Here is a 20474-nt window from a genome sequence, read left to right as displayed (position 1 = left end):
TACTTGTTACGGATGCTTCTACTAATATGGCTTTACCTTGGTGAAGATTAATGGTAGCAGATAAGGCTTCCTAAAGTAATGTATTAGAGATGTTTTATCTGTTCACAGAGGTACAGGTAGTTCTTGACTTAAAACAATTCATTTAATAATGATGGTATGGAATTACAACAACCTTGGAAAGGGTGCTTTATGACTCATAAAGCACTTTAGCCATCACAACATACTGCACCATCTCACATACTCACCAGTCACATGATCGTGATCTGGGTGCTTGGCAACTGTTGACACATTCAGTTGCAAAGTGTTCCTCAATCATGTCATTTTCAATCTTCTATGCCAGTTTCCCCCAATTTCCCCCCGATAGTTTCAAGCTATTGCCCTCATACCAAGAGGAATCCAGGTCATCTCTAGGAGATGGCTGAAAGAACTGCTTGCTAAACTTCTTTGGCAGGATGTAGAAAAAAGCTCTGTTCTTGTATCTTGCTGAAGGAGTTTCAGTCGTGCATGAAGGGGAGCTGAACTCCTTCAGCAGGCAGCTCTTTCAACCAGCTTCCAGCGACGAGAGGAAGCCCAAATCCAAGCTTGGAATCTCCACTCAGGCAGCATAGTAAAAGAAAGACTGTGAGGTGCTTCAGGTGGGTGGAAAAAGCCCAGCATAGGGTATTTACGAGTGTCTTTCTGTTCAGGTGCTGAAAATCCTGCTTGGATTTCAACAGGGAGGATTTTCAGTTCCTGAGCAGAGCCTCTCGGGGTCTCCCTCCAACATTCACTGAGGCGACCTGGTACTTCCTGGCACTGCCTTTGCTTGTTTCATGAGATCTCTTGTTGACTTCAAGCAGGAGTGCTGGGATTTTGGTTGTTGAGCGAAGCAGTCATGTGATTGCAGTCTTGTTTAATGATTGCTTTGCTCAATCACCAAAATTCCAGTTCCAATTGTGGTTCTAAGTCATGGACCACGAGACAAGAAGCAACGGAGGGGACCTCATCAGAGGGAAATTCAACCTGGAAATAAGGATGAATTTCCTCATAGTGAGAACAATTAATCAATGGAATGGCTTGCATTTCGGAATTGTGAGTGCTTTATCACTGGAGGTTTTCAAGAAAAGATTGGACAAACATTTGTCCAAGATGCCTTCTCTACTCCAATTTGGGGGTTGGACTAGAAGACCTCCAAGGCCCCTTCCAGAACTATGATTCTATGATTACCTATTCCCACATGTCTTTTGATTTTAACCAGAAAAATTATTACAGAGAGAATAGAGGAAAGTCTCAGGTTGTAAACCAGACTGCTTAACATGCCTCCAGAGGCACTCACCCAGCTCTTGGTGACTGATCACCAGTTATTTTTTCTTCCAATCCTTCTTTATTATGCCTAGCTCTTGCCTAGTAAAATCATGACACTTTAAACTTGTTGCAATCATTTCCTCTGTATCCAGTTGGCCTAATAAAAGGCATCACGTGGATATTTTTGACTCACGCAGCTGATGTGTCTTTTTGATATCATTTCAGAATGCCTCATTCACATTAGATTATTTGCATTCCTACCAAAGTGGAATATGTTCCATTCAGATACAGTAAGCACCAACTGCTTACCTAGCACATTTGACTGTTTAAATTGACTCAGAGGTCAATATGACCTATGGTACATTTGATATGCTTGAAGAATTAAAAAAAAAATCTAAGAGCTAGTTACAACAGAGAGTGAATGAAAGCCAAGGGTAGCAGAGCACACTTAGTAGGACAACAAAGACAACATTCGACTGAAATCCTCCAGCTATTGGAAAAATATATTCTATATACAGCTGAAACTTGAAAAATTAGAATATCGTGCAAAAGTTCATTTATTTCAGTAATGCAACTTAAAAGGTGAAACTAATATATGAGATAAGACTCATGCAAAGCAAGATAGTTCATGCTGTGATTTGTCATAATTGTGATGATTACGGCGTACAGCTCATGAAAACCCCAAATCCACCATCAGAAAATTAGAATATTACATGCAATCAATAAAACAAAGATTGTACATAGAACAATATCGGACCTCTGAAAAGTATAAGCATGCATATGTACTCAGTACTTGGTTTCGGCCCCTTTTGTAGCAATTGCTGCCTCAATGCGGTGTGGCATGGAAGCTATCAGCCTGTGGCACTGCTGAGGTGTTATGGAAGACCAGGGTGCTTCAATAGTGGCCTTCAGCTCTTCTGCATTGTTCGGTCTCATGTCTCTCATCTTTCTCTTGGCAATGCCCCATAGATTCTCTATAGGGTTTAGGTGAGGCGAGTTTTCTGGCCAATCAAGCACAGTAATCCAACAGTCATTGAACCAGGTTTTGGTGCTTTTGACAGTGTGGGCAGGTGCCAGGTCCTGCTGGAAAATGAAGTCAGCATCCCCATAAAGCTTGTCTGCGGAAGGAAGCATGAAGTGCTCCAAAATCTCCTGGTAGACGGCTGCTTTGACCCTGGTCTTAATGAAGCACAGTGATCCAAAGTCCTGTTGCTCAGTGGTCCAAAGTCCTCTTTTCTGATGAGACCAACTTTTGCATCTCATTTGGAAACCAAGGACCCAGAGTATGGAGGAAGAATGGAGAGGCCAATCAAGCACAGTAATCCCACAGTCATTGAACCAGGTTTTAGTGCTTTTGGCAAAAGTTGCTCTCATCAGAAAAGAGGACTTTGGACCATTGTGCTTCATTAAGACCGGGGTCAACGCAGCCGCCTACCAGGAGATTTTGGAGCACTTCATGCTTCCTTCCGCAGACGAGCTTTATGGGGATGCTGACTTCATTTTCCAGCTGCCCACACTGCCAAAAGCACCAAAATCTGGTTCAATGGCTGTTGGATAGCATATTGCGTTATAGTATATAGTATTGTGTACAACAGGGTAAATTCTTACACAGAAATGCATTTTTGTTGACATTTTTCAGTATATGAAATGGTGCTGAAAGAAGCCAAATTGTTGTGTCCGAACCATGGCAACCGCAAGGTGTCAATCATCACCGGCAGTTGGCAGGATTGGCTGGAACGTGCATGCGTTGTCAGCAGGAGTTGGCGTCCTTCTAATTGGTTGATGGTTTGACAACTGCACTATAAATAGCTGTCAAACCGGAGTTCGTCGTCTCTGTTCTATATAGCGAGTTGTTGTTATCTAATAAAGTTGTTCCTGAAAAGATCGCCTCAGTGGATCTTACTTAAGCTGAATACATAATACAAATCACTGTTGAGGTGGTAACCAAGTATCAGTGAAGTGTTTTCGTACTGTTTATTCAGGTGGGAAAGTTAAGAGTCTGACTGATTTGAAGAAAAGTAGAATAAGAGGAAAAGAAGGAGAAGAAATGGGAGATGTTATTATTTTCTAACAGGATGATACAGAAGGAAAATATGCTATTTGTTTATTCACATAATGGTTTCTAGAAATATGGCCATTTAATTTCATTGGTCTAGTCTAGCATAAGCTTTCCTGTTCTTATAGCTAAGTAATGTATTATCTTCTATTCATCGACTTTTGCAGTTTTACTGGCAAAGTAATACAGATCAAGTGAAATAATAGGGCCAGTCCTATCCTTAGGGAAAAGTGGCCAATTTTTGAGGGTCATGAAGGACACATGGTTTTGTATATGTTTTGTTACTAGTTTACAGTAGTTTTATACCACTAATAATGGGAGGTTTCTAATAAGGTTGGATGGAGAAAAGAAACAATTTAGGAATTTTGTTGTGGATTAAAATAGGACAAGGTAGTGCTATAAAGGCTGCCCTGAACTCTGGAATGAAAGGCAGGGAATAAATAAAATACCTTTCCTGGTTTGGGTATTTTTGATATGAAAAGGAATGTAAGTTTATGGGTAGAAGCACCACGCACACTGCCTTTGCAGGTGTCAGTGCCTGTTATGAACTTTGTATATGGTTACTGAGTTCATTAAGATTACCAGCAGAAAACCAGAATTTCCTCTTTACAATGTTAGCACCACGATTGTGATAAGACAATTTATCTCAAAGCGGCCCTGGCTGATTTTCATGAATATCTTTTGAAGGTGAAGCTACTACCTACATTCTGGGTTCATACAGTACCCCCTCCTTCCTTTAATCTTCAGGACTCATGTTTTATTTATGATTAGAGTCATACTTGTGCAATTGTTATTCTTACACTGCTATAGCATGGTAGGAATAATTCCAAAATTATTTTACTAAATGCCATCGACATTACAGAAACTTAGTAGAATCTAATCAACTGACATCAGGCAGTTATGCTGCAAGTTCTACACATTGGAGTTTTCATGTTAATGGATTCTAAATGAATAAAGTTATTTTTTAATAGCTTGGGCTTGCCCTTTTATACACCCATGTACTCTTTTGTACTGTATAAATAATGCGTCACCACTGATACTAATTATTCTCATCATGTTTTGGGAGGAAGCTAATAACCCAGTTCTTAAGTTTCAGAAGTAGAACTTTTTTACTTAGACATAGGGCAGCTCATTGAAGGCTATGTTGCACCAAAGTCTTTTTTAGAAATAATTATCTAATTAAAATATTAGTAGGCATTCCTTTGAGTCTTCAGTACTTACATGGATTAAATAACAGAGGACTGTAAATAGAATCTAAAAACTACTAGTCGGAGGATGAAAAGAGGGAAATCATTTTGTATTTGTAGCAATTAGGTTCTAGTCATTTGTTTAAAAAATAAAGCATTGATTTATCCTTTGTTCTGTATAAAGTGCTTTAAAGCAGAAAATGAAATTCCTTTAAAAAATAGAACCATTCATTATTCACAGGCATACTGAATTAGAATTCTCTAGAATTCCTGTAAATTAGCAAAAAAACCACGTTTCATAGGACATTCCAATTGTTTTCCACAATTCCTTCCAGTGGACATTGCTGATAAATCTAGCAATGGTTATTGCTGACTGTGTCATATGAACAAAAAATCCTGACTTGTTTTGAACTGGTAGTTTTGAAACTATCTCTTGTAGAAACATATTTTAATTTTTCTAGTATTTGAAATTATTCATCCATTGAAGCAAAGGGAGCAATTTAAACACTCTCAAAGCCAAGTGCTTTATGAATGTTCAGAATTATAATACTCTTAAGGACTAGCTATAATGCCTTGGTCAACATAATGTGATTTCTTTTCTAAAGACTTGGAAGATACTAGGATGTGCTAGGTGTGCTAGAGGATGGGTATCCAATCTTTTGGCCGGTGTTGCCTTGAGTGAAGAAAAATTGGGTTGTTTATAAAATAAACAATACATTTATAATGTATATAAATCACATAATAATGTTAAAACTTCACGATCTTTTGGGGCCACATTACCAGCTGTCCAGGATTGCATATGGGCCCTGGTTGGACAAGCCTGTGCTAAAGCATAAAACATGAGTTCTTTGTCGCTGCCCTCTGAAAGCGGGAACTGTAGTTGTACTACAGACAACTGTTAATGGAACTCCTTTCTAGCTATCTCTGCCTCTCCTTCTTTTCTCCAGGAGTTCTGAAGTAATCTCATGCAGAGGCTTTTGAAATTAGATTGACATTTTCCTACAGTTTGGTTTAACATCCCAGAAAATGTAATTTTCAAATCCAATTGATAGGATGTTATGGTCTAGTCTGGCATGAGGAAATGACTTTGAAATATCATACAATATGGTACGATGAGCATTATAGAATATTTGTTGTTTTTTTAAACATGTCTTCTTTTGGTAATCTTTTATTAGAAGTAGAAAAATGTGTACATTTAATATGCAAATTTTGTTTTTCCAGTGGCCCATCCTCAGGAGCCTCATCATCCCACAGAGAAGCCTGTCATCCACTGCCACAAATGTGGGGAGCAGTGTAAAGGAGAAGTACTTCGAGTTCAGGCCAAGCATTTTCACATTAAATGCTTTACTTGCAAAGGTACTGTAATTTTGTTTTATCACTAGCCACTCCGGCAATCAAATTGTTTGTATTTCTTTACTCTGAAGAGACAGGCTGAATTCCTATTATGGACCTGTGATTGCGTTTAGACCCATAAAGGAAGATATAGAGAATTAACATTACTTAAGTGTACAAATAAAAATATTCCTTATATATGTGTCTTTGATATGTATATACAGTATATGGCACAGGACCTAGTTATTTGCGGGATCGTGTCCTGCCCCATACATCCCTTCGGCCGATTCGCTCACACAGAGAGGGACTCCTCCGGGTGCCGTCCACTAGGCTGTGCCAGCGGGCGACGCCCAGGGGAAGGGCCTTCTCTGTGATGGGCCTGACCCTCTGGAATGACCTTCCCTCTGACATTAGAACGACTACGGACCTCCGCTCCTTCCGCCGGAAACTTAAAACCCATCTAGCCAGCCTGGCCTAATTCCAGCTTTCCCACTTCAGTTTGTATTTTTAAATTTTATGGTTTGGTTTTAAGGTTTAAGTTTTTAATTCTTATAAATTTGTACAGGGGATATTGAATTCAATTTTAGTTATGTATATTATCGAGTGTATGGTTTTTAAATTTGTACCTGTACACCGCCCCGAGTCCCTTCGGGGAGAGGGGGCGGTCTAGAAGTTTAATAAATTAATTAATTAAATTAATATATGTATTTGATATGTATACATGTACTAATGAATGAATGAATGGCCACTCATAGTCACATGGTGTTGATTGGGCAGCCATATACTGTATATTATTTCAATAATAATATTAATACAAATGTTAATTTCAGCAGTTTTCAAATATTTCCACTTTTGAAATTTTAGAGTTTGCATTAACTGGTTAACAAATATAAAGGTTATCCAAGCCTTCAAAAAAGGTTTTATGGTCTGTGGGAGTTTACATAGAATACTGATTGGACCATTAAAAGCATATTTAAGCATAAAGCATATTTTCCAGGCTGGCAATTGGAAAAGTTGTGATTTGAATGTAGCTGGTTTGTATGTGCTCCCTCCATGTTATAAAACATCTTTTTTTCAAAAATAGTTTTAATAAGCCCCAAAACACACTCGCGCCCGTGTGTGTGTGTGTCTGAAAATGTAACTAATAGAAGAAGCAAATTGATCCAAATTTATCAAATCTTATTTACCTCCATTTGAAAAATGGTTAATTAAAAAACTGGCAAAGAGCACATGTCATCAATTCAATGCAGTATATAAGATATTGCATATTCAGTTGTGTACTAATATATGTATAACTACTATTTCTGATGATTGAAGTTGTTGTTAATCTGCCATCTGATGCTCCATCTGCTTTCAGGAAAGATTATCAGGTTTACCAGAGACTGGACTTCTTTGTTATTGTGAAACAACTGCTAATAAATGCTTTTGTATGCAGCAAGAAATTCATGAGGATCCTCAAATCAAAACTCTGGGCTTTTGTTGATCTCAGTTTATAATATATTCTTTGCAATATGTTTTTTTCCAAAATGAGCCCTTTATTCCAGGAACATGCCACCTTTGGGGAAATTTAGCTCTTTCACAACACATTAGCTTATGTCATGAGAGTTGTATGATATAAGTTCCAGTCAGGTATAACTTTCATTATGGTATTAGTGATATGAAAAAAGTCTCTACATCATCCTCATTTAACTTGCTCAATTCTTTAGAAAATTTGCTTCCCTTTACAAATTTCGTATTTTAGCACGAGGGTCTAAGCAAACTTTCCTTTCTTTCCCATTTTATTACTTATGACTAAGGTGTTCATCTAGATTTTGAATTGATGGAAGCAGTGGTTAAAAATGACATCTTCATGTCCATCCAGAGTAATCATTGATTCCAGCTCTATAATCATATAAAGTACAAGAGTCAGCATTTATGGCCACTTGGCTCATCTATTCCAGTTAGTTCTGTATATGGAATGGAGGAAAGATAACTTGTTCTTTATCTGAGACTGCAAAGTATCTTGGGGGCACCCTGAATTTCTAATTTTAAATGGAACAAACTATGCTTAAAATAATTAAGCTGTTCTCTCCCCAATTTGGATGTCAATTTGGATTATTGTGAACCAAGAAGGAAGGATGCAGTTGAAGAAGGAAATCCACAAGGTATTTCCAGCAGTCTAAGATATCACTGTTTTCTTATGCTTAAGGATTAATTTACTAAGCTTGTATCTCCCTTCTACCAGAATGTTAGTACTACTGACAAACAGAACTGTAATAAAACAGAAATATTTGCATTTTCACCCATTATTTTGCTATAAGATCAAATATATGTTTGCCCATACCATGGTGGCATGCAGTATTATAGGCTAATTCTACCAACTGCCAAAGGTTTGATTCTGACCGGCTCAAGGTTGACTCAGCCTTCCATACTTCTGAGGTCAGTAAAATGAGGACCCGGATTCTTAGGGGCAATTGCTATTTATGAAGGAATTTAGATAATCTATGACCTATTGGGTTATCTTTTTAGAAATATTTACCTACCACTCCCTCATCTTCCCTGACCCTCACTGCACTTTCTTCACACCCTTGCACAACTCTCACATTTCCATATAAATTCCTCAATCCATGAAGTATTTCTCACACACCCTGGTACAATCTATACAGTGCTTGTCACATATCCCTGGACATTCTCTCCAATGGACTCTGCAACTCCCCTGCAATTCCATGTACCCATCATTCTCTCCCCATTCGGCAGCAGCTACTTGCCTACCTGCCAGCCTAGGACTTCTTACTTTTTCCCAGATTCCCAGTTGATTTTCCTTGTGCAAAGCTGCTAGGGAGTCTTAGAAATGAAAATCATGTGACCGTGACTGACTATGGAAACATGGCAGAATTGAAGTGGCCTTAGCTTTTCCAAATTTCAATGTCCTGAGAGTAATGGATCACAGAGTATGAATGCATTCTGTAAATTAGCCCAACTGGAGTACCTTTGTTCAAAAATTATTACCCATGATGCAACCTTTAGCCCAACTGAAGCTTACAAACAGATATGAAAATTTTAGAATTATATAGATTTAATATGTCCAAATTTGTAACAGAATATATCTTTATTACTTCCACTGCTTTATATGCTGTTGATTAATTAAGATTTAAATGTCTTACCCCCTCAGCTTCATTAGCATTAGTTCTCTTATTAGAATAGCACTTTTAATTTGTCATTCCACAAGGTGATAGGTAGCCTGGGGAATATTGCTTTTGCTCCTCAAAAAGTGCTATCAATTTTTCCCAACTAAAAAATAACTTGCTTGAGAAAAGTCTTTGTTTTGCTTTTCCTCCCTTTGCGCAAAATGCAAATAAAGCTTCATGTTATTTTCTTTTTACATCTATTCATTATAAATTTTGGCTACATTTTTAAGTCTAATGTGCAGTATAGAGTTGTACTAGATCTTTTATAAATGCTAGATGCCAGAAATATTGGGGAAAGCATCTGTTTTAATTATAATGCACACATTTTTATGTATCTCTTATGGAGGTTATAAGAACAACGTTCTCTTTTTAGTGGATGTCTCAGTCACATTTCATTTGAAATTCCTGTGAAATTACCATGCATTGATTAACTTAAGTAATCACTAAGCAGAAAATAAACTGTTTAACTAAATAATATCCCCCACAAACCCACCTATCACTGTTTTTCTATGTGGCATGTGGTATAACTATGAAACATAAATGTGTGTTAAAATATGTAACTTGATAATTTCAGTTAAGTATTACAAACCAAATATAAATATTTTCCCTAACTGCTTTCCACTGTTTTCAATAGAATTTACCCAAGATACATAAAATAGATTACATAAAATTATCTGTTGTATGCATTATAAATAAAACTGTGGTAGTGGTAAATAACTCAGGATGGTTTCACTTGCTAATGCAAGTTTACTTATTGAATCGGAGAGAACCAGGGTTAGGTAGCTGCTTTGCCTTGCTTTATAATCATCCAATTATTGAATAGTTTAAATGAATCAATCTGTTGGATTTTGATCTGGAAATAATGACGACATTCTCTTTGAGGACTGATCAGCAGGTTTATATTCCCTCTCCAGTTGTATTGCATCTCATAAAATTTCATTTCTGCTTGGCAGAAAGTGATCACCTCTGATGCAGTTTAATAGAAGACATGTTCTTTCCATTTCGGTTAACTTTGGGGTATTGTTGTAGATGAAGATATTTAAAGGCTGGTAATATATTAATCATTTCCAGTGAGTTGCCAAATCAGAGTCACAAGGGTAAGAGTGAATAACCTCTCCAAGGATAAAAAGAAATACAGGTGTCTTTTTACATTAATATATTTACAATTACATAAATATATTCTGCCATATTACATTTCATCATATTTTATGTTTGCAGCTCTTCTGAATATGACATTATTGTGTAACTGAGATACATTTACTGGAATTGCAAATGAACTTAAGGAATTGGTTCATCATTAACAAGTAATTTGACATTCAAACTAGCCAGTTTGCTGGATGTATGAAAGACATCACATTGTTGGACTGCAGTTTTTATTTGGATTAGTAAATGAATTAAATCCTAATCCATAATCTCATTATATAAAAACCCATTTTCTTATTAAGTTACTGATAGGTTTCTGAGCGTTATGTTTAGGATTATAACTGCCGTATTTTTCAGATTATAAGACCCACCTTTTTTCCTCTAAAAAGAGGCTGAAAATCTTATACACCGAATACAGCATTTTTCGTTTCCTGAAGCCCTGCCCCTTCACCAGAATGGCCGTGCATAGGCTTATGGAGGCTTTTAGAGAGCTCCTGGGGGCTGGGAAGGGCAGAAATGAGCAGAAAATAGGCCGTTTTTGTTCCCCCAGCCCCCAGCAGCACTCTATAAGGCTCCATAAGGCTATGCATGCATTTTTTGGGACAAAAAAACTGCCCGTTTTCTGTTCTTTTTTGCCCCCCCCCTCCCAGGAGCACTCTGCAGGGCCCCACAAGGCTATTCATGCCTTTTATTTGAAAAAAACGGGCCCGTTTTCACAAAAAACGGACTGTTTTGGGGAGGTTTGCAGAGTGCAAAACCTTTTTTCCCCCTTTCGGAAAGCTGTTTAGTTAGAGTGGTTGATGAGTTTTAGGCCCTACAGCAGTGTTTCTCAAACTTGGCGACTTTAAGTCCTGTGGACTTCAACTCCCAGAATTCCCCAGCCAGCTATGCTGGCTGGGGGATTCTGGGAGTTGAAGTCCACAGGACTTAAAGTCGCCAAGTTTGAGAAACACTGCCCTACAGGTTGTCAGCGATTTCCTTCTCCAGCACATGGATAAATACACCTGGAAACATCTACCTACCTACATAATCTATCTCTCTATCTCTCTCCCTACCTACCTACTGTATTTATCTCTCTCTCTCTTTTTCTCTATCTCTCTATCCCTTTAATTACCTTCCTAACTACTCTCCCTCTCTCCCTCTCCCTCCCTACCTACTGTATTTCTCTCTCTTTCTCTCCCTTTCTCTCCCTCTATCTACTCACCTACTTTTAAAAAAAATTCACCTCTTCAAAACCTGGGTGCGTCTTATACTCTGAAAAATATGGTACTAACAAATCATTAGCTAATCCTATGAATTCACACCATACATTCCTTTATTGTCTGAAAAATAATATAGAGAACTGTTTGATTATAGCAATTTAGAAATTTAGCAATTTAGAAATGTAAAAAATAAATAAATACCCAAAGTGATGCAGTGCTGCCCTGCAATTTTTATACAAAAATCGTAATGTATGAATTGTCTATTAAATAGGTCAAGGTTGAACTTTGGAGTCCTTTGTGCTGTCTGAACCTGGGTCTAGATTTGCAGAAGCTTTGTTATCTGAGTAGGTAACATCTTCAGTGCAAGAAAGGAATGGGCTTTACTGTCTGTTTAGATACAGTAATTTGCCCTGTGAGTGCTGGTGTGATTCTTCCTGGGCTACTTGAGTTTTTTTAGTTTACTTAAGATATTGTGGAGGGCTTTAGTTGATTTGTGTGCTATGATGGTGTGGTGTTGTTATAATAGTTGGTTGTTTCTGACAGTTAGAACAATTAATCAGTGGAACAGCTTGCCTCTAGAAGTTGTGAATATCCCAACACTGGAAGTTTTTAAGAAGATGTTGGATAGCCATTTGTCTGAAACGGTATAGGGTTTCCTGCCTAGGCAGGGGGTTGGACTAGAAGACCTCCAAGGTCCCTTCCAACTCTGCTATTGTATATTTTTGATGAATGGCAGTGCTATCATTTTCATAGCTTGATTATGATGGAGTGAGTTGAGCAGTCAGGAACTTTTTGATAAAATTGTGAGGGTATCTATTTTATTGAATGGGCTGCCTGTTTCCTTTTTCTGGTGTCCAGGGTTGCTGCAGTATGTTTGTGTTCACCCTAATAATGTTCTTACACAGGTTTTCTGGTGAAAGGTTGGGTGTTACTTTGATAGAGGAGCGCTCAGTGTGGGTGGATTTTTGATAGTCTTTTAATTCTAATTTGCCACCATTTTCTTGGCTGATTAAGGTATCAAGGAAGGGTCATGTGCTGTTGTGTCTTCTTTCCTTATGAATTTTATTCCTTTGAAGATGATATTGATTGTTTTGTGTGTTTTTTCTACATGTTCCTTTTTTATTCCAACAAAGATTTCATCTCCATATCAGATGCATACATTTCGTTGTATGCGTGGGAGTGCCATAGTTTCTAAACACTGCATTGCAGTCTCTGCTGTGAATCCTAAGAGAGGTGAACCCATGGATGTTTGTCTTTGATGTGTTGAAATATTTGTCCATCAGTCTGAAAGTAGGTAATGAGACAGAGGTGATGACATCCATGATTTAGGGTATTTCAATCTTAGAGTATTCGGTTAGGTTGAGTGTGTTGTGTAATATTGCTACCATGGACTCCTTTGCTAATTTTGGATCTGTGGATGTGAAATTGAATGCAATCCTAATTTCATATTCTTCTACTATCTTTGATTTTATGGAAAATGGGAACACTGCTCTTCTTCAACCACTACACCTACTGTGGCCAGTAAAAAAACAAAACACTTTTGCTATTAAAATCCGCTGACCTCTGAGGATGTTCTGATTTGTGGTGTCCCAAAAAAATATCAGCACGAGGAGAATTTTTAAAAAATTATAACACTGATTTAAATTTTTTAGAAAATTGCTTTTGCTAAGCCTTAAAGATAGTTTCTTCTTACTTAAGATCATATTTGAAATATACTTTATAATAATTACTTAAGAAATAGCTGTAGTGTAAGTTCCAGTGTAGCAAATTTTACCTTTAAGTTTTTTGCAACAAGAGTATAACCTTTACTACCTTTGTACCTTTTAAAAATAATCTTTATACCTTTGTTTTTTAATCTTTATACTTTTGTTTTGTTCTAGTCATACATGAACACAGAAGCTTTGAGTATTTCTAGGATTCGCTGAAGGCTGATAAAGTCCCAGTCAGCTATAAATATCACTATCCAGGAAATGAACTCTTCATACTAAAATGTGAAGCATTTCAGTTATTCTTCAGTCAACTAAAATATATTGAAGGAAAGTGCGTGGGTTTTTGTTTGAGGTTATCTACACATATATTTTGAGTACCAAAGAGTATTGTTTGATGTTACATAAACAAACAACAATAATGGCTTAACTTTATTTGAAATAATTTTATAAGAATTGCTTATAAAATCTAGCTTTTGTACACATTTGAAAGAAACTCTTTTTAAGTGTAAGTTCTTGTGTAGGAAATTTATTTCTAAGTAGGGCTCACACAAAAATTCTTATAATAAAAAAAGTGAAGATTTCTCTGAGAAATTGTATTTTATCTTCAGTTTTCATTATCCTTCACTCAAATACCAATGCACGACAGAAGAAAAGAGTTTTTCAAGATATATATATATGTATGTATGTATGTATGTGTATATATATATATATATATATATATATATATATGTGTGTGTGTGTGTGTGTGTGTGTGTGTGTGTGTGTGTTTGTGTTACTATATATATATATATATAGTATATCTATGTTCTGCTTCTATAAATTGGGTAATAGTGCCTTCTAAAATGATAATCATAAATTAAAACATTCCAGTCCAATTACCAACTTTATTTTTTAATTATACCTATCCTGGCTTTCAAGATGGCTGAAAATGGATAATAACGAAAGAGTCAATAGTATATTCTGAAAGTAATAAGGGAAGACACATTCTTTTAAACCAGTTGCATAAAATGAAAAGTTATGTTACAGGTCAGTGAAGAGATGTAAGAACATGAGGTATGAAAGTGTTTGAGCAGAGAAAATTGCAAGATTTCCCTACACTCCACATACCCCATTTACAGAACAGCCAATTTCTTTATATGAATTGAAGCAGTTGGATGTATTGGATATTCTCCATTGATGAAAACATGCATGCTTTTTAAAATTAATTGAACGAAATCTGCAGATGTAGCAGGTTCTACCCTCTTCACAGACATTGGAAGGATTATACACATCCTTAGAAATCTGCCAACCACTCATCTTGAACAAACATACCAAGGTAATCTCAGTGGAAAAATACAAGGCACAGCTACACTTCCAGTTTGAGCTCTCAAATAACACTGTCTTGTGGTTCATCATTCAAGTACCCACATTCCTCTCTTTCTGTGAAATAAAAATAGTCCAGGAGTCTATAATTGCAAATAACAGTACTGAGATTAAACAAGCCAAGCAGAGACCATTATCAAGATTAACATATGCCTGCTCATTGTGTAATTATTGCCTTTGGTGAGGAATGGAATGTAAATGAATCCAAGGCACTAGCCAAAGGAGGGTGGGGTTGTTATATACTACAGCTATATACTGTATTTTAGTATTTAGAGGTTCATATTATTTATTTTCTGCTAATGAATACACTGAACAAAATAGTTTTTCTCTTTAGAAAGGCGTTATAACCTAATACCTTATGAGGAATATATATATATATATATATATATATATATATATATATATATATATATATATATATATATATATATATATATATATATACATACATACATACATACATACATACATACATACATACATACATACATACATATATATATATATATATATATATATATATATTCCCCTGTCTTATTTTCCTCTCCCAGAAGGAATCCACAATTTTTGCAGATTCAGCAAAATGAGATAACTATCATAATTTAAGTGTTATCTTTTTATTTTAGTTTCAAATGACAATAAGCTGTTGATTGTGACTAATACTAATTCAAGTAGTAGCTCACATCTTTACTGATGGCTTCAAAATAAAATGAACAACGTGTAGAAAGAAGTATGAGATAAAATTGACTATAGTAAGAATACTTAAGAATGCAACAATAGTCAAGAATGTAGGGATATTAAACTCTTTTTAGCATGGGGAACAGCCGTGAGCAGCAACAATTTATTTTGTAAGGGAAAATGTACATTTTATTCTAATACTATATGAAAAAACTATACCTAGTACATTTTATATTTATGAAGAAGACTAATAAAACTTTGATTAGTGGGGAAAGTGTGTTATTATTCTCCATCCCCAAAGGGCTTTATGATAGGTAGGGAAATTTAAAAAGTATATCTTGGAAGAAAGTAGCATTTCAGTATTTCCATCAAGAAAACTCTGTGTGTGTCCATATAGTCTACAAGCATTGAACTTGGATTTCAAAAGACTTTATATTTAGCAGGAGAAACAAACTTTGCTTACCACTTCATGATAATTCACTGTATATAGCAGTGATGGCGAACCTATGGCAGGCGTGCCACAGGTGGCACGCGGAGCCATTTGTCAGAAAAATTTTTGTTCTCGCCCCCAGGGGAAGGAGGAGGGGGGAGAGCCAACTAATGATGCCTCACCCCAGTAAAAGTGTTTTTCATTGGACTTAGTTCCAGAACTTATTGATGACCTGAGAACTTCGTGAACTTTTAAAATTTTCCTATGCCTCTGAGCCCAAAGCTGGCAGGGCAAGATGGCACACTTCCGTTGTCTTCATGAACTGTGAAACCTGACTCCACCTTTAAAATTCAGGCTTCCGGTCTTTGTCTCCGTGTCACCCAGAGGAATCTCTTGTGGATTGTTATTTCCTGAACTCTTTGGAGAGAAAACCCTTCTCTATTGCTAGACTGACTAAAGAAACTCCCACCTGTTTGGATCTTCTGCCTCCTGGACTCATCTGTCTGCTCTACTTCTCCAGCTGTCCAGTCTCTACACTGACTGATCTCTTTGTTTTATAAACCATGTCTCCAAAAAGACCACCCCCTGGAAAACCTGGCTTTGCTACTTCTGCACCGACATCTGCAACATCCAGTCCTGCCACACAGTCAAAGATTACAGAACTGATGCAACCTAAGAGTACAGAGATGGACTTGCAACAAATGTTCCAGCAACTCATACAGGGCCAGGAAGAAATTAAGAAACAATTAAAAGAAATGAAGGAAGAAATTAAAGAGAATCAAGTTCAAATTTATAAGAACTCACAGAGGCTGGACCTTGTGGAGGGTGGGGTGGCGGAGGCGAGGGGGGGGGTAGAGGCTCTGCAGAAGGGAAACAAAGAACTTGATATCCAACAAATGAAAACAGAGTTTGAGAGAATGTCCTTTTATCTTAGATTTCAAAATGTTATAGAAGCAGATGGGGAAAATATAAGGGACATTATGACTAATATTTTAGCTGAATACATACACAAAGATAAACAGCAGATGGAATGGGAGATAGATCTGGTTTATAGAGTGAATTCAGCATATGCCAGAACACACAATGTACCCAGGGAGGTCCATATTAAATTCCTTAGGAAAAGCACAAGAGATGAAATTCTGGGTGTACAAAGGGGGCAAGCATTGACATATCATGACAGGGAGATAACCATCTTGAAGCAGATCCCCAAAAAAATTAGGGAGAAAAGGAAAAGCTATTCGCAATTGGCGAATAAATTATACCAGAAGGGGGTGTGGTTTAGATGGTTGATGCCTGAAGGTATGCTGATATTCTGGGAGGAGACAAGAATCAGAATCAATACACCCATAGAGGCACAGGCCTTTATGGAAAAAAATAAAGCGAACCTAGAAAAAACAGAAGACTCTACAACGGTCACACAGGACACGGGAGGGGCCGGAGCTCTGCCAGCGGGGGGAGAAGGGGCAACACCAAGAAAGCTCAGATCACAAAAATGAATAAGAAAACCACATTGTTATAAACAGACCGAAAGCAATAATGAAATTATATCTAGACTATATATCATAACTATAAAAATTGATTGAAAACTTTTTTTTTAGAATTAATATGCTGATTTTTTATGATCATGTATTAATGTTTTATACTTAGATGTATCTTATGAGTTTGGAGGGAGGGGGCGTCTGCCACACTTGCAACTGCCAAAATTTGTAACCATTCCACCTACCCTTTTCCTTATAAATGTTTTAAAAAACCAATAAAATTTTTTGAAAAAAAAAAATGACCCTCCGAGCAAACCGGAAGTGACTTCCGGTTTGCACGAAGGGTCGTTTTAAGCGTTCCAAAGGCTTCAGAAAAGCCTCCGGACGATCCCTGAAGCCTCCGGGGGGGGGTGGAGGAGGCTCTTTTCGCCCTCCCCAGGCTCCTATAAAGCCTCTGGAGCCTGGGGAGGGGGAAAAAGCATGTAAAAATGGGGGGAAGCGCCTTTTGTGCGCACATGCGCACGGGGCCGCGCATTGCATTATGGGTGCAGTACGCATGCACACGACCCCCCTGCGCTCTCCCCACTTGTGGCACGCGAGCCAAAAAAGGTTCGCCATCGCTGGTATATAGGCTTAACTTCACACTTGGTAGGTTGTCAGGTTAATAGACATTTTGCAATGTTTGCTAATACTGTCCTACTTTTTGTGGCTGTTTTAAAATAAATTATTTTGGCAACTTCTTCAGATGCGTGGCACCATTGTGTGACTATATACAATGGCCCAAGTATAAATGCGAGCACGCACGCATACAAACACACACACAGTGTATGTATGTATATCTATATTTATAGCTATCTAAATCAATCTATTTTTCTATCTATATTTCTATCATTCATGTATGTATGTATGTATGTATGTATGTAGATATAGATAAAGATATAGATATAGATATAGATGATATATAGATTTAATATAGATATAGATATGAGAGAATAATATGGAATAGATCATTTATAAAGCCTACAAGTGCAGTTTATCCTTTATGGGAAGACCTCCCTATTATATAGCATTTTAAACTTGTCACTGACCTTCAGTCAGTTATGTATAGTGTCCAGTTGTAAAATGGACTTGGAGGATGCACCATTTGCTGAGTCAACTAACAATTTTATTCTGTTTATAAAAATTACATATGATCTAAGCACAAATAGTTTGCAGTTGGGGACCACTAATTTATCGCCATATTTAGTTTGAGAAGATCCATTAAAATCAATGGACTTTTCATTTTCAGATTTTGCTCCCAGTTAAATTATTTTGTGTTTATGAGCAAAACTAAAAAGATTTGCAGATCAGAATTAAGGGCAGTATTTTAGCTTTCCCATCTATACTTGAAAGCATTGGTAAGTAGTAAGTGACCTTAAACTCAGCTGCTTTTTATATTGGAAATTGTGTGAAGACCCCTTCCAGCCAGGCATTAAATGAATTCAGTACTCTTTCTACATGTGTCCATATAGAAGTGTATGTATGCACATACCCAAATATTTGTCTATTGGTGTATTTATCGGGAAGAACCTTTCTATATCCAATGTTGTGATTTCCTGTTAAATAAATTATTCTGTGGGCAGACTGTCTGGCACCACCATGACTCAATCGTGTTATAGGAGAATTTAGGAACACAATAGAACAATAATTTTATAAGGGTATGCATTATCTGATTTACCGCATTGCTGTATTAGATGACCATAATTAGATTCAGGAGGATGGAATATATAGGAATGTAGAAAATCTTCTAGGGAAGGTAAGGAAGCTGCTACATTGTGCTCTTAAGTAACTGTTACATCTTTTGCCTAATCTGTTACCTTTTGGAATTAGTTTTTTTCATGTCTCACGTGCATTATTTTCTTATATTTTATGGTGATGATTTCATTGTTTAAAGTTTCAATATTTTACAATATTTTCTGCTTTCTTTGTAACATCGAACGATTATTGACCTAAAACTACAAAGTAGTAGTTTTAGGTCAATAATTGATGTTTAATCAAAACTACATAGTAGTAGTTTTAGTACTATTATTTTTTGTTTTGTTTAAAAACCCCTGAAATACCTTTAAAAACTATCATATTTCCATAGAGAAAAAGGAAAGAAAGGAACTGAGTCTATAGTTGTGAGGCTAAGATTCTTAAAGCCTCAGAAATTGAAGGTCAGGACCTCGGAGTTAGAAGAGCATAAAGAGCGAACTGGATTGTAGGGAATAATACAGGTAGACAGATTCTGAAAAATTTGTGAGTGGAGGTTCTAACACAAGCACATGCAGCTTAAACTTTATATTTGGATCAAACAGGATGCTAGTGAAGAGCCTTGTGTTGTAATGAGACATGAAAACAATATGGAAGAACCAGAGTCCATTACAATGAAATAGTTTGTGTTTTGTAAACAGTGATATTGCTCTAAGACTGTGATGGCGAACCTATGGCACATGTGCCAGAGGTGGCACCCAGAGCCCTTTCTGTGGGCATGTGTGCCATCGCCAGATGCTCTGGTTTCTGGCACACACATGCACGCCGGCCAGCTAATCTTCGTGAACACCGGGGCACCGGAAAACAGACTGAAAACGGCCTGAAAGTGGAGCAGAGTTCATTAGTGCAGGAGTTGGAGAAAAGCAGGAAATCCCATTTTCTGGTGTTATAGTAACACTGCTTGACAAATGATTGAAATCAGATTGATGACATGTTTATGACAAGAGTCTAACCTTGCTGGTGATTCTTTTGTTCAATGAATCATTTTTAAATTCTGAATGAAGAGAAGATCAGAAATAGTGATTTAAGTCTTGAACTTAAAACACAACAGTAATACTTTATCTGTAAGATGAACAATGTGTGGAGTACAAAACTGAATCTGATCCGGTTCCGGCGGCTACGGCGACAGGCAAGCCTTTGCCTGCTCCCGCTCTCCCGGTGGGCTTCCCCCGCTTCTGGGGGGGCACAGGACGCCCCGGAGAGGCGTCCTGCCGAGGGAACGGCTCGCGGAGGGTCCTGGCGTCGGCGGCGGCTGGCGGGGGCTTCTCCGCTTCGTTCTAGGCACCGGGGAGCAGTATCGGAGGGCGCCCGTGTGCGCGCGTCTCGCCCCATGCCGATCGGAGAATATACTTCTGAATGAAGCAGCGGCGGTGTGGTGAGGGGCTTCCCTTCTCCATTCCCTCTCTTTTGAATTAATGGACTTTTCAGCCCTTTTTTAAACAAAGTTTCTTTCGGACTTTTGCTGGAGGTGCGGCTAGAGGGAGGGGGATTTCCCCCCCCCCCTTGGACAAGCGGCTTGAAAAGATTTTGCTCTCGCCCCCAGGGGAAGGAGGGAGGGGGAGAGCCAACTAATGATGCCTCACCCCTATAAAAGTGACTTTCCTTGGACTTAGATCCAGAACTTATGGGTGAACTGAGAATTTTCTGAACTTTCA

General features: G+C 37.5%; 1 protein-coding gene across 15 annotated transcripts in view; it reads left to right on the top strand.

Annotated features, from left to right (window-relative positions):
- ABLIM1 (actin binding LIM protein 1) overlaps positions 1 to 20474 on the top strand; it is a 216355-nt gene that overhangs the window by 95602 nt on the left and 100279 nt on the right. For all 15 annotated transcript variants that reach the window (XR_014175431.1, XM_081953535.1, XM_081953525.1 and 12 more), the window contains exon 2: positions 5749 to 5883. Coding sequence is in view for 9 of the 15 variants with exons in the window: in XM_081953535.1 (XP_081809661.1) it covers positions 5749 to 5883 (135 nt within the window). In the remaining 6 variants the exon portion in view is untranslated. The remainder of the gene's footprint in view (positions 1 to 5748; positions 5884 to 20474) is intronic.

The sequence above is a fragment of the Natrix helvetica genome, assembly GCF_964273705.1.
Source record: "Natrix helvetica genome assembly, chromosome: 5".
NCBI classification, from domain to species: domain Eukaryota; kingdom Metazoa; phylum Chordata; class Lepidosauria; order Squamata; family Natricidae; genus Natrix; species Natrix helvetica.
This window is presented reverse-complemented; position numbering and strand designations above follow the sequence as displayed.